The 13,953-nt window shown below is 41.5% G+C and overlaps 1 protein-coding gene across 5 annotated transcripts; it reads left to right on the top strand.

Moving 5' to 3' along the window:
* Positions 1-359: 359 nt before the first annotated feature.
* On the top strand, positions 360-13,578 carry ACOD1 (aconitate decarboxylase 1). Of its 5 annotated transcripts, none has more exons than XM_085593725.1 (5): positions 360-881; positions 7,383-7,544; positions 8,633-8,722; positions 10,708-10,913; positions 11,477-13,578. In XM_085593725.1, the coding sequence occupies exons 2-5, from the start codon at positions 7,467-7,469 to the stop codon at positions 12,429-12,431; spliced, it is 1,329 nt and encodes a 442-aa protein (XP_085449851.1). In that variant the 5' UTR covers positions 360-881; positions 7,383-7,466; the 3' UTR covers positions 12,432-13,578. The 5 variants fall into 5 exon arrangements, with proteins under 5 accessions (XP_085449851.1, XP_085449841.1, XP_085449831.1 ...); XM_085593715.1 differs by lacking the exon at positions 360-881 and adding an exon at positions 3,004-3,816; XM_085593705.1 differs by lacking the exon at positions 360-881 and adding an exon at positions 3,835-6,008 and having other exon boundaries at positions 7,387-7,544.
* Positions 13,579-13,953: the final 375 nt, after the last annotated feature.

The raw sequence follows: 13,953 nt of genomic DNA, 5'->3' as shown, positions 1-13,953 counted from the left end.
TAGGGAAAAAAATAGTGTCATTATAAATTCTAAAACCCAAAATTCTTCAAATGCTACTTATGCAAAAAGGACCAATTTAAATCAAATCATTAGCTTCTGCTTAGATGCTCAATTACAAGTGTAATAATATAAATGTTTTATGTATTCACAGCTCTTGTGTTCAAATTTAACCTTTCTTCCATTTTGGCTGTTATTTCTCCCTTTTATAAATGTTGGTGTAATTAAGCCCATTTCCTCTTTAGAGGTGAATACACAATCACAGCTAGAAATTCCTCAGTATGTTTTACAGTCTGCAATACGTGATACTCAATCTCAGAGCTAATAACTACCATGACATGTTTTATAATTGCACCATAAATCAAAGACTGCTGCATTTTAAAGTGTAATTTCAGGCTGTTTTGCAATATTTCTTGGCACTTTTGGAAGTATAGAAGGGTGGAAAATGCATAATCTAGCTGGATACAACCACAGATGAGGAAAAAGCTTTTTTTGCAGTTGTTGGAGTGCTCCAAAAGAGCAGGGACATACTTGTCACTCACGGGACACCCAGGCTGCATCAGGGATGTCAATGAAAGCATGATGTCTGAACAGGTTTCTGTCCAGCAGCTAGGAGGGAGGGGTGGAAAGTAACTCATGGCAAGAGCTTGAAGAATGGGCACTCCATTAGCAACAAGTTCTCTGTGGATTTTTTAACATGACTCATTGTTTAAATCCTTCCAGGAGAGGCCATGTTTGGGAGGGACAAAGCTGAGAGCAAGAGAGAAAGCATCTGCTCTGAAAGTTGGAGGAACAATTCTGTTAACTCACACAGCATCTTCCAGCACCTGTCTCAAGCCTTCTGCAGCTGCTTCCAGATAAATTATGGACTCCCACAAAATTAGGTGATTTTTTTTTTGTCCCAAAACCTGTTTCTGTTTGAAGAATGCTGCTTTATTTTTCATTCTGGTTTTGCTATATATCCTATAGGTGTTGTTTTAGCCCTTTCAGTGCATACTTTGTAATGAGTCTGATAATTTCTTAGGGATTCCAAATCCTTGAGAACTAGTATAGATGCAGAAGGCTTTTTTTATCCCTTAATCAATGTTTAAGCTAGATCTTGATACTGTATCTCCCCACTGTACCACCACCACAGCCTTGCTGGGACCCATGATGTCCTGACATCTGGCCTTGCTCTGAAGTGATCAGGAGCATCAATTTGCTTGGTACCTTTCTGTGTATGATGCACAGCATAGCACAGTGGGTAATGCCTCATTTGCACCACTGGAGTTCAGCTGGTAATTTAATTAAAATTGCCTCATGCTTCACATGTGCTCTCACCAGTTTGGTTTCTGCTTATCAAACTCTTAATTTATGCTAGTCAAGTTTTATCATCTCCCCAAATAGCACAAGTCATGTAATGGCATCTGGCTGCATTTTAGATACATAATATAGACATCATGAGCTGCTCTTTGATTAAGAGAACAGTGTGTGCTACAGGCTGCCACAGGCTGCCAAAAACAAAAGGTAGTTATAGAAACTGCAGGTACAAAAAACATTTGTGATCTCCCACACCCACTGCTATTATTCGTATTGGAGATAATTGGGAGAGACATTAATGGTTAATGGCTCAAATATTTGGCCATTTGCAGAGGAGCAGGGTGCTATGCTGGGACAGGGATTGCACCCATCAAGGGGAGGAGATGAGTTTTGGGATATTTGATGGCAAAATCTCTGATCCGGATTAGACAGAGGGGGAGAACACCCACCACTGGAGATTCTGGGGTTTTAGCCAGATAAGATAGAAGGTCGATAAGCAGCAGGCCCTGCAGAGGGGGGATGGTGTTTTTTATCATGCCAATTGCCCTCCCTGACACTTCTGACTTAGGTGTAAAACTCCCCACCTTTGGGAAGGTCACATTTACACACAGGCCTGAAGCTATTTATCTCTTTTGATGGGGCATAACTGGTTCAGCTACATGAGATGCAGCTGTCCTATCTTAGAAGATGTCATAAACTATCAAAGACACTCCCAAAGCACCCCCACACTCATTCCGTGGTCCTTCCACCAAAGGTCTCCATGTGATCCAGTGTTGCAGCAGAGCCTGAGGCTGCTGCAGAAGACAGGGTAAAACTGAGTGCTGGCATCAGTAAAACAGATAAAGCTTGTAGCACTGGTGAGAGCTAAAATGAACATTGGATGAACAGGAATTTCATGGAACTGTGGTGTCTTCTCATATTGTTGTAGACCAGGCCTCTTCACACTACTCCATAAATTATGCTGTCTTGAACATGATCCTAAGGGAATATCCCAGGTATGTCTGGTGCCTCTACCTTACAGTTCATTTAAGCAAACCAGCATTTACATTACAAGTTAAAATGAACCTTGAGGTCTTGCCTTTAGGAATAGCACTGCTAATTTAGGAACACAAGAAGGGCAATGTAATGCAGTGCACTGACCAGCACATTGACTCCTAGCAACCTTTACCAGAACATGGGCGGGAACTTCCAAGATTTGCTGTGGGAACTTCAAAAAAAACAAACAAGGGTGATAACTTCTCAGAGATTTCACTGCCATTGCCACTAGTTGTGCAAGTAAGTGAATAAGAGAACTACTGTAGGCTAGAAATTTCTAGGATGATACCGTTTGTGATGCAATCATTGCCTACATTGCTACACACAGCATTTGCTCTGTGTTATTGCTAAGATTCTCACCTTTTCAATTAATTATTTAATTGTAATTAAATAATCCAATAGAGGGAAAAGGAGCAAGTTCTGAACTTATAAGTTGTTTTCAGACTGCCAGAAACAGCAGAGTCTCTGTAAACACAACACACTGGCACCTGTCTCCTGTTTTCTCATTTAAGCACAGGCTATTAACAAAGTCACTTCTTAAAAGCTGGCTTGGAGAAAAGGAAGCCTGGACTCTGTATTTTGTCATAATTTTTAATATTTCCTTGGAACAAAAGAAGCATAAGGCTAGGGCCAAAATTGCTTTCAGTTGCAAACATACAGCTTGCAGGTGTGGGCAGAGTTCAGCCTAAAATAACTGGAGGCAAAAGAAGGAAAAAAGCAGCTTAAAAATCTGATGTCAGCAGGAGAAAATAGACTCTGTGGGGCACTGGTTTTCTAAAGCCTTGTTCTGTAATCAACACAGCTCATTACTGTAGCTGCGTGCAACGCTGCAAATGGCATTTGGATGAACACATTTTGTCTTTCCACCACGCTTGCTAGCTAACAAATTGTCTGCCCAAATTGCTGAACCATGAGTATTGTGTCAAAGAAAAGGAAAGCAGCAGATTCCCTTTGTCAGGGTGGACAGGCTGTACCAAACTCTCAGTCACTGATTTCCAGCCTTCTTCTGTTTAGACCCCTAGGAATTCTGCTGTTGAAGTACAGGACTTTGTATAGATGCCTCTTCCCCCTGCAGTGATAATCATATTGCTTTTTGCTCACAGTCTACAGTGTACACCTGGGCCTGAGGTCTGCAGACTACAGTTTGGAATTTGGTTGCCCAAGCAAAGGTTTCACTTCATTCTTTTTTAAGCAAAAAGTTGCTTTCTCATGATAGTTCAGTCCATACATATTAGTAATGTTATTATTGCAATGCATGGGACAGTCCATCCTGCAATCAGGACCACAGGAGGAAATGACCACGTATCTGAGATCAGCTAGCAGCATGTGACTGCACAGCACACTGCAAAGCTCATCACAGGTTCTGGGTCCCATCTGAATTCATTTTGGAGTCTCATCATGGCATTAAGGCAGTGGGACTTCCATCTCACTTGAGGAGGAGAAAGAAATGAGAAACAGAATGGGGTTATTAATGATATCTCAAAGGTAATGGGAAAAGAGGGTGGACTTTAACGTTTTGAATATCTTTTATTCAATATGTATTTTTTTGGTGGTTGCCCAGGGGAGTATGGAGTCTCTGTCCTCAGAGATATTCAGAACATAACTGGACCCAGACTGCTCTGGGTGGCCTTGTTAGAGGTCAGACAAGATGGTCTCTGGGGGTCCCTTCCAACTGCAGCCAATATGTGATTGCACAGTTCTGCAATTTAAATATTTTCCTCCAATTTTCTGAGATAAGAATGAGCTGAAAGAACAAAACTGAAAGTTAACAAAATCTTTCCCTTTATCATCCCAATAAATTAACTTCTATTAACCTTTCTAACCACTGCCAACCTTGTCAACCTGAGAAATCTCATTATGTTGGTTGGATTTTATCAGCAGCAAAGGTAATTCAGGCAACCTCTGATGTTTTCCTCAGTGTGGAAATATGGGGGGCAAGGAAGAAGCACAGATGCACATTCTGGTTCTCTGTCCCTATGGGGTCAGGATTTGTCAAAATAAACCCAGGACCTAGGACACATACTGGGATGTTTTATGCAAGTTATACCTGCATGGGTGAGGAAACTGTATCATACCCATAGAGAAATGTGTGGGAATAGGTTCAGTAGCTATGCTGAACAGCTGCTCATATTTAAAACAAAGACAGGACAAGGGTTAAATGGAACCTTCACATGATGCAGGTTAGCCTGTACAAAATTAGTTTCTATTTGTAGGGCTGGGTTTTAGGAAACCCGGGCCTCAGGCTCTTTGGCTGTATCCATGAACTGACTCATCACTGCTTTTATCATTTCAGGCCCTTTGTTATCCAGTGCAATTTTTAGCATCAAGTTATGTACCAGCAGATGATACTCCAAAGCAGAACTGGCTAAAAGCATGGGCAAAATAGGCAAATGTCCTACTTAGAGCTTGCTAGGGAACAGCTGAGTCCCTCTTCTCTCATGTTACCTGTCTGTACTCTCCCAAAATTTCACACAATACTGCTAGCCCTACTTCTCCCTCCCTCTGCTTGTGCTGCAAGATTTAATTTTGTATTTCGTAGGGAATGAAACTCAGTTATGCCTGACTGCTGAGAATCACAGAGCTAACTCTGGAGACAGGCTGGACCAGTTCAGAAAAGGGTCTGCACCCCCAGCATCAGGGCTGGCCATGGGAGGAGAAGGACCATGCACCCAGGGACAGGAGAGAGGGAAGGACACAGCCTGAAACAGGACCTTTCAGTAGTGGTTAGAACCACTCAAATTGATGTTTAGCTTCACCTCTAGACCCATGCTGTTATCTACCTGGAAGCACTCGGGAGTTTGATAAGCCTTTACAAACATTTTTTGAGCTATTCTCAGTAAAGGGCTGAGGTTTCTAGACTGTTTTAGGCAGCACTTATCATGGAAGTGCAGGGCTGCAATTCCGAGATTTGATGCTTTGTTCCCTAACCCAGGTGATTCCCACACTTCAGGCATTGCTACTTATTTACTAATTTACTTCAGAATTATTCAGTGGCCCTTAGTCATTCTCCTGTGGGATCTGCTCCCTTCCTGATGGTCTAGGCAGGGATTTCTCACTCACTAAGTATTGCTAACACAAGTGATTCATGCTGTTAAAACACTGCTAAGTGCCAAGAACTGCCTTAATCCAGTTTATGGTCTGAAATTCTTATGGCATACATTTCTCAAGTCTGAATTGTATGTGTTAAAGAGGAAACATATAGCAAAAGAAGAAAAAAAACCCCAAAGCAATAAACAAGTTGTTTAAGCTAAAACAGCCTTTGCCATCTTCTAGTCTAGTACTGGATTTTCCCAACCAGTAGAGCTATCCATGTATTACTGTGGTTCCACACAGCTCTCCATGCTACCAGATGAATCAGTTTCTATCTGATAATGAAGTATCACATGTATTAATTTACACAACACGTAAACATGACTTGCTAAGTCCTATCACACGTGTCCCAGAGATTTACAGCGCGATCAGTCAGAGGAAAATTGAAAGTGAAGCAAAAAGAACACTTACAGGCAGAAGAGGAAATGGGCATGACAAGATGCGTAAGTGGAAAGGCCTAATATTCCTTCCCCCCCTCAGACAGACACACATAAATAGTGAGAGAGTGAGTTCCCCTGCTCACTGGCCACCACTCCTTTGCTGCATCTCTCTGGGACGTGCATCACCCCTGCAAGATGTGGGCAAAGGTACTGTCTTGTTTCCTTGCACTGTAAGATGCAATTCTCTATTTAAGTTTTCATATCCTCACTCCAAATGCTGCAGCTGGTGACCATCACACAATGGGATACGTGGTTCACCTGCTTTAAACTGCTTGTAACTGCTTCCTCAAAATAATCATAATGCTTCACTGCAAGTGTGGGTGAGAACTTGTGTGTAATGGTGGGTACAATTCTGGTCACCAATGCTAGAGAAAGAGGAATGCAATGAAAATATACAAGCATATTAGGGGTGAGTCCATATTGTAGAGGAGAAAGCAGCACAGTTTGGTTTGATTACCTCAGCAAAATGAAGGCCAAAAGGCAATACAAACACTCTGTATGGATATGTGCAGGGAAGTAAAGGAAGGGGAATGAAGAGGGGATATGAAAGGAGATAATTTCCAAAGAGAGAGAAGAGAAATATTCATTACTGCCAGTATAAAAAAGAAACTGTGTATATAGATTGGTTGTAAATAATGTGTACCTCTATATTGGGACATTTCTAGTGGTCCAGGAAGGAAAGTTTTAGATCATTTTCTAATACAGATACTAACAGCAGCTCACAGCCAAGAAGCAGGTTGAATTTGCATAATGAGCCATTGCTCAATAGGAGAGGAAAATAAATATATATAATTCCCAGATCAGCAGGATCCAGGAACAAGGAGCCACTGCTTTTCAAAGAGGCAAAATCTTGTCTTGGAGAAAAGCTGTGACTCCTGCTGAGAGTGAATTCAATGGGAGCTGGGAACTATGAGCAATATGTGCAAGGTAGTGCTGCCAACTTCTGCCTCCTCCTGAGCTCCAAGCTCAGCAAGATTTGGGATAGTAAGGCTGCCAGTCAGGGAGATTAAATCTTGCCTTCTTATGTGGTAGTGGGTGCCCTGGCTGGAAATGCTACTCTCTCACTGATTTCAATACCAACAAGTAGGTACCATGGGAAAGACAGGTGCTTTTACCCCTATTTGGGGGGGGTGTGTGTGTGTGTGAATAGTCATTAGGGATGGAGATGAGATGGGGATGAGATAGAGATGATAGAGATAACATTGCATAGTTGTAGCACCTGCAGTGCATACACTCAAGGGCTCAGGGAGAAAGTAGAAGAAATACAAAACAGAAAAGGATAATGATGAAAGCATAAGTAAAATATAAATAACACAGTGACATTTCTGGGAATAAAAAGGGGAAGAATTCAAACCTTGGTTTTGTTGATGAAATTCAAGTAAGCAGGAGCAGAAATGGCCAGTGTGCTGGACAGTAGCCCAAAAACTGAACAGGAAAAAAAAGAGGAAAGAAAATAGAGTGTTTATTTTAAATATAGAGAAATATCTACTTCTTCTTTTTCTTTATTTTTTCCCTTCCCAGACAGTTACAGGAAATTTTGCCAAGGTGATTAATGGTTTGAATGCAAATCAGTTGACAGATCAAGTAATTCAGAGAAGTAAACGAATGATTCTGGATACTCTTGGAGTGGGGCTTCTGGGTACCAGCACCGAGGTCTGCCACAAAGTGGCACAGTACAGCAAGGTAAGCTCTCTGGCATTCACAGCACACCTTAAGGTTTGCCTTTAAGAAAGCAAGGGAAAACTTGGGCAATGAAAAGGAAATTTTGCCATGGTGAAATTCTTTCACGGATGGGAAGAGAGAAATTGTGTTATTCCCACTGGAGACACAGTGAAACTTCAGTGCTCAAATTAGTTTTCACTCTGGATGGGCAAAAGTCTGTGTATCAGTCTGTATGCTAAGATCCCCCTCTACAAACACACCCAACTAAGAACCTCTTCATTTCTTTCACCTATGATATCTTTCTAAAAACATTGACAAAGTAAGCATCACTTATCACCAGCCTTTCAAATCCAGGAACTGTTAAAGAGATGGGGAGTTAGCAGTGGGTTACTTGCAGTCCATAAAACATAATTGTCTGAGGTTCACTAGCCATGAGCTTCTCCTCTAGTCTTGCTCTCCTCAAACTAGCAGAGTAATTGACCCTGAAAATAGGTCTTCCCAGCACAGGAGTGCATCAATGAAGAGGAGTTCAGCCCACTGTTTTATCGTTCAGACCTGCCTGGGTGGACTTGTGCTCCAAAGCTCTGTGTGCCAGTTAGTCTCTTCACATACAGAATTTCCCTTTCCAAACCAGGGTAGTTTATGCCCTTTTATTCATTTTGCAGCACCAGGAGGCCATCTATTGATTATTCAGGGTCTTACTAAAACATAGAAAACAAAATCCTTTAATGAGATGTTTTCCCCGACAAGATGATGACATCATTTAGGTTGGACTTGGTGATCTTGGAGGTTTTTTCCAACCCAGCTGATCCTGTGATTCTGTCAATGGGTGGTGAGAAGGGACGTCAGTGGCCAGAGGTTGTGTGAAGGTCCTGAGTGGCCAGGTGGGTGGTGTTGGTCTGCCCCCAAGCTCTGTTTGGGAGGAATAGGACATAAGCAACAGGAAACTGACTTGCTTTTCAGACTTCCTGAAAGAACAGTATTTTTCTCATAAAAGGGAACAGTTAGGTCCCCAGAGGACATGGTCTTCTCTCAGTTACATCAGAGACACAATGCACATTTATCCTTATGTTCAGGACTTTGAGTTAATTTATGTCAATTTGTTTCAGATCTACAGCTCAGATTTATCCAGTACCATCTGGGGCCACTTGGATTTCCGACTGCCTCCTGTGTATGCAGCTTTTGTGAATGGAGTGGCTGTAAGGGATGCTCTTTTATTTGCTCTGAAATCATATAAATTGATGCCATTCTTGCTCTATAGAGAACAGTATGTCCCAAAAATCATAGCTTATTCTGAAGCCTGTTACAAAACTTTTCTAGACTATTCTCCTAATGTGCTTCAACCTCGTTCCAGTGAGTCTGAACTTAAGGAAGAATATATGTATGATCTAATCAACAGCATCTCTTACATTTAATGTGGGACCTGGGGTTGTTGTCCAGTGTCAGAACTCTACAGCTTACAACCTGGTAACCTTGTAGCAAGGCTACAGCCTCGCTGTAGCTGTTTAAAAAGGCACCCTCTAACTCTAGCTCTTTTCACTCTCATATGAATTTTGTGCCAACTGGCAAAGTACAGTTACAGAAAAACACAGATGCACATATAGATACATACAGACATAATATCACAAGGCAACTTTCTCTTCAGTTACACAGTTTCCTACAGCCAGTGATATCTTTTGGACATGCACTTTGTCATTAAAGCAATAACTGACTCCCAAGATGTTTGTCTAAAATCAGATTGAGGTGTTTGAAATTGAAAGATGCACAAGAGGTGGGGTAGACAAATTTGGCAATTATGCAAAACTAGGAAAGGTGACCAACCAAGGAAATAGTAATATTAAGCCTATTTAAATTAGTGTGACAACAATATCAGAGGTCCAATTTAACAGCTCATTTCCAATGTAGAGAAAATTACCTTGGAAATGAGATCTGGTACCGCTCAGCTCCTAGCAGCCCTTATGATATTCAGATCTGGCTGTTAGCATATATATGATCAGTTTATATCTTGGTCACAGGTCAGCTGAAGCACTTACTGAAGACACCAGAAACACAGCTTACAGGGTATTTGCCACAACTTTCCTTATCCTGCACTGCAGGGCATATTCCCAGATGGCATCAAAGGTTTTCAAGGCAGACACTGCATTTTCTTCTATCTGTTTAGAAACAGTCCGCAAAAATGCATAATCACAGTATTACAGGGCAAAACCTGACTTCTGGGGAGCCTGACCACTTTCCCAGTTTGTCTTGAAATAAAGACATGGGTGAACAGATGTGAAAGTTCAGTTTTGAGGTGTTTTACTATGCTATATTAAAAAATGCTGTCCCTGATGCTCTCAGGTCTTTGGGGGTTCCCAAAACGTTGCAGAAGGAAGGAATGTGCCTGATAAGCAGTGCATTACAGACACTGACTGCACTGTTGGGGACCATATGCAGATCAGCAGCCATATGCCATGCTGAGAACACCTGAAACCTTCCTGAGCAGCTGGGCTCTGGGCATGGGAAAGAGCAGGCACCACTTGAGCCAAGCAGCTCATTCCACATTCAGAATGTAGTTTTCTCCTACTCCCAGCAACTCCAGAGAATCTGGTTTCTTGTGTGACAGGTCTTGTTTCAATGTGCTGAAAATTCAGGTTAAAGCTTCCTGTACATTTGCAGGCTTGACCCTGTTGACAGTGGATGGTTGCAGCACAGAAATAGCTCTGATGATATAAATTCCATTCAGCAGTATTTAACTGCTACAGTTTTGTGGTGCAAGTCCTAATAGCAGCATTAGTTGCAGCATTGGTGATGTAATTTCATTGTGTTTATATTTCATTATGTTTTGGGGAAAGAGAAAATTCACTGTTCACATGGTGGACCTAGACCAGCTGCTTTAATTATAGCAGTCTAATTAAAGTAGCAAAAGCCAACTGCAGAAAAAAAGGAATCATTGTCACACTACTTTCAGGCTGGTATAAGTTGAATTAGAATTATTCTCATTTGAAGCAAGATCTCTGCTGCATTGCCACTTCTCAGACAGCCATGTTGGGAGTAAAGGTCTTTAAAAGACTTTTGAAATTTTTGCTTTCTAAGGAAGACCTAGTTCTTTGGTACTTTTTTATACCAGTTACAGTAGTTTCATTTGACTGAGGCAACCTTGTAAAGTCAGAGTTTATTTCTATACCAATGCTTCTCTTTCCATTAGGTGCACTCAATGGACTTTGATGACACCTGGCATCCAGCCACACACCCATCTGGGGCTGTGCTCCCTGCAGTGATTGCACTCTCAGAGGCTTTTCCTCAGAAGAAAAAAATCTCGGGTCTTGATCTGCTCTTAGCTTTCAATGTGGGAATCGAAGTACAAGGCAGGTTGCTGCACTTCTCCAGAGAAGCCAGGAATATTCCAAGAAGGTACATAGAAATGTTAAAGTAGAAAGTGTCAATTTACATAGATGGCACAGTTATTAATAGTTCCTGTGCTGCTCATAGTTTAGAGCAAATTTATAGTCAAATATAAAATTATATTTATTATCATTTAATTTATATATTATTATAAATTGTGAATTGGTCAATGCTTTCAAAAAAATCATCATTAGCTAATAGATTTTTTTTGAAAGCATTGACCAATTCACAGTGAGGCAATAATCTCTCTACTTTGAATGTTTATAGATTTATAATAATATATAAATTAAATAATAATAAATATAACTTTATATTTGACTATAAATTTGCTTTAAACTATGAGCGGCACTAATGTTTCAGTTGCCTTCTGAGAAGGACTTACTGCAAGCAGTACTATTCCAGTTTTACTTTTTCCTATGGAAAAGTAACTCTCAGGCCCACACGTGAATGCTGAATGTGTATTTCTTTATGGTCCAATCCATTTCCCATGGCAATGAATGAAAGACTTTTGTAGAGAGTGAATTTGAGTGAGTTTTTGAAATCTGGTAATGAAAATACTTTTCTTTTGTCAGGTTTCACCCACCGGCTGTGGTTGGTACAATGGGGAGTGCAGCAGCTTGTGCTAAACTTCTAGCTCTCGACCAGCAGGAATGTAAAAATGCCTTGGCTATTGCTGCTTCCTATGCAGGTGCCCCACTGGCTAATGCAGCAACCCAAATAAAGCCCCTCCATGTTGGCAATGCTGCCAAGCACGGACTGGAAGCGGCTTGCTTAGCTTTACAAGGCCTTCAAGGAAACAAACAGATCTTGGACATGGAGTCAGGGATGGGTGCGTTTTATACAGATTACAACCCACAGACCCTGCCAATCTTGCAGTCCTACCCCTGGCTCTTGGACCAGCAAGACGTGGCCATCAAACGCTTTCCTGCTCATCTTGCAACACACTGGGTGGCTGATGCAGCTTCTTCTGTTAGGAGGAAGCTTGTGCAGAGCAGCGAGAACTTGCTTCCCCTTGATAAAATTGAGAAAGTCATTCTCAAAGTCCCTGAGGTCAGATACGTGAACAGACCCAGCCCAGCCTCAGAGCATGAAGCACGACACTCCTTCCAGTTTGTTGCATGCTCCGCTTTGCTGGACGGCAGCATGTCAGTCCAGTCCTTTGCCAGCGAGAACATCCACCGGCCAGCCTTGCGGGAGCTCCTCTGCAAAACGCAGCTGGAGCACCCTCCTGACAACACCCCCAGCTTTGACAGCCTTTACTGCGAAGTGAGTGTCACACTTCAGGATGGCAACACGACCAGCGACCGCTGCACTACCTTCTACGGGCACTGGAGGAAACCTCTGAAAAAGGAAGACTTGGAGAAAAAGTTTCAATCCAATGTGCATGGCATCCTGCAAACAGAAGCCATGGAAGGCATTATAGAGACTGTGTACAACCTGGAAAAAGTAGAGGACTGTTCTGTATTAAGTACATTTCTATCAGGACAGTCAGCAAGAGCACTTCCAAAGAAGCTACGCTTCTTTTGAGTGTTCCAGCCAACAGCTACATGCTCTTCACAAAGCCAGTGCAAAATTCATGACAAACTCTTAGTGACAAACTTAGTGCCTCAAGCACTTTTAAGTAAGACTCTGATAACACAACTATATTCAGTCCAATATTGTGAGTTTTGACTAAATAATTTGGTGTTTATATGTTCAGCTTAGTCAGGCTAAACAGAAGACCCTCTGCTGGCACAGTCGACTCCAGCTACCTTTGTACCTTTAGAGGCAGAGCACTCACTGCTTGCACACAGTGCAAAAATCTCCCTGCTCCTCTGCCAAAAATCTGTGTTCTGCTTCTCCTAAATAACTCCATACAGTATGGAAGTGCTGTGTCCTTGAAAATCATCATGATTAGAAGTACAGAGAATGAAAACCTTTTCACAATTATTTCTGTAGATTTATGTCTACAACCTCCTTGAAGAAGGTTATGTCTGAGCATTGACATTTGTGCTAAAATAAACAGAGCACATGTAGGGAGGGGTAGCACTCAATACTCTGCAGCATGTCAGATATCACTGTAGCCATTGCTCTTGCACTGAAGCAGCAAAGGTCTGCACCCGGCTTGATCACACGAGTGCTGAGCTTGAGGGACAGCTCCACATGCCTCATCATAAAGGCATTATTACCCAGCTCCACCTGTTGGCTCCCGTCTGCTACAGGTCTGTTCCTGTTTTATTCCCACCCCAGTTACACGAGACACAGAGCAGGTGATGTCAGTTCAGGTTACTTCAGGCCCAGCAGAGTGTGGGCTACACTACACAGGACAGGAGTGACAGAGACCTGTGAGCACCAGAGCACTTCTTACGAGAGACATCTCAGCGTCCACCCAGATAAGGAATTCTGGGAATTTTTTGCTCCTCCAGGAGTATAAAGCCTTGCCAGATTGAGCTGCTAAGAGAAGCTGCTAACCTTTTGTTCATATTTATAAGATCAAAGCATGTTGTCTAACATATAAAATTGTGTTCCTCAAGGCACTAAACAATGTATGCCAAAAAAAAATTACAAAATAAATCTAATTCATTTTACAAATTAATTTGAAATGACTTCATTTATTAGCACCAAACTTGTGTATTTTCCATATGTAATGCATTCATTTGTGCTGCATCTTGGTTTATAAGGTTGGTTTACCTAGGGGGCCCTGCAAAAATTTCTGAAGTCCATCAGTAATACTTGCTTAAAGACTTTCAAGGGGAAAAAAGAACCCAAATAACCACATTATTTTATTTTTCTTAGAAATCAGAATTGAATTATTCACCTATAATGATGGTAAACAGACTCATTCACAGCTACTTCACTTGTAATTGCAGCTGGGTAACAGCAAATATGAATTAGTGATAACCATTAATGATGTGATAAAACCCCATTGTCCATTCAATCTTTTTAAGACTGAATACATTTGGATTCATAAAAAAAAAAAAAACCAAAAAGAAAAGATCTCCCCCCATCACCTTCAATATATGGTTTCTATTTTAAAAAAGAAATAAATAGGTTAAATTCAGCAGTAACC

The sequence above is a fragment of the Lonchura striata genome, chromosome 1, assembly GCF_050655825.1.
Source record: "Lonchura striata isolate lonStrDom1 chromosome 1, ASM5065582v1, whole genome shotgun sequence".
NCBI lineage: Eukaryota > Metazoa > Chordata > Aves > Passeriformes > Estrildidae > Lonchura > Lonchura striata.
The sequence above is the reverse complement of the archived record's forward strand: the minus strand, read 5'-3'. Positions and strand labels throughout refer to the sequence as shown.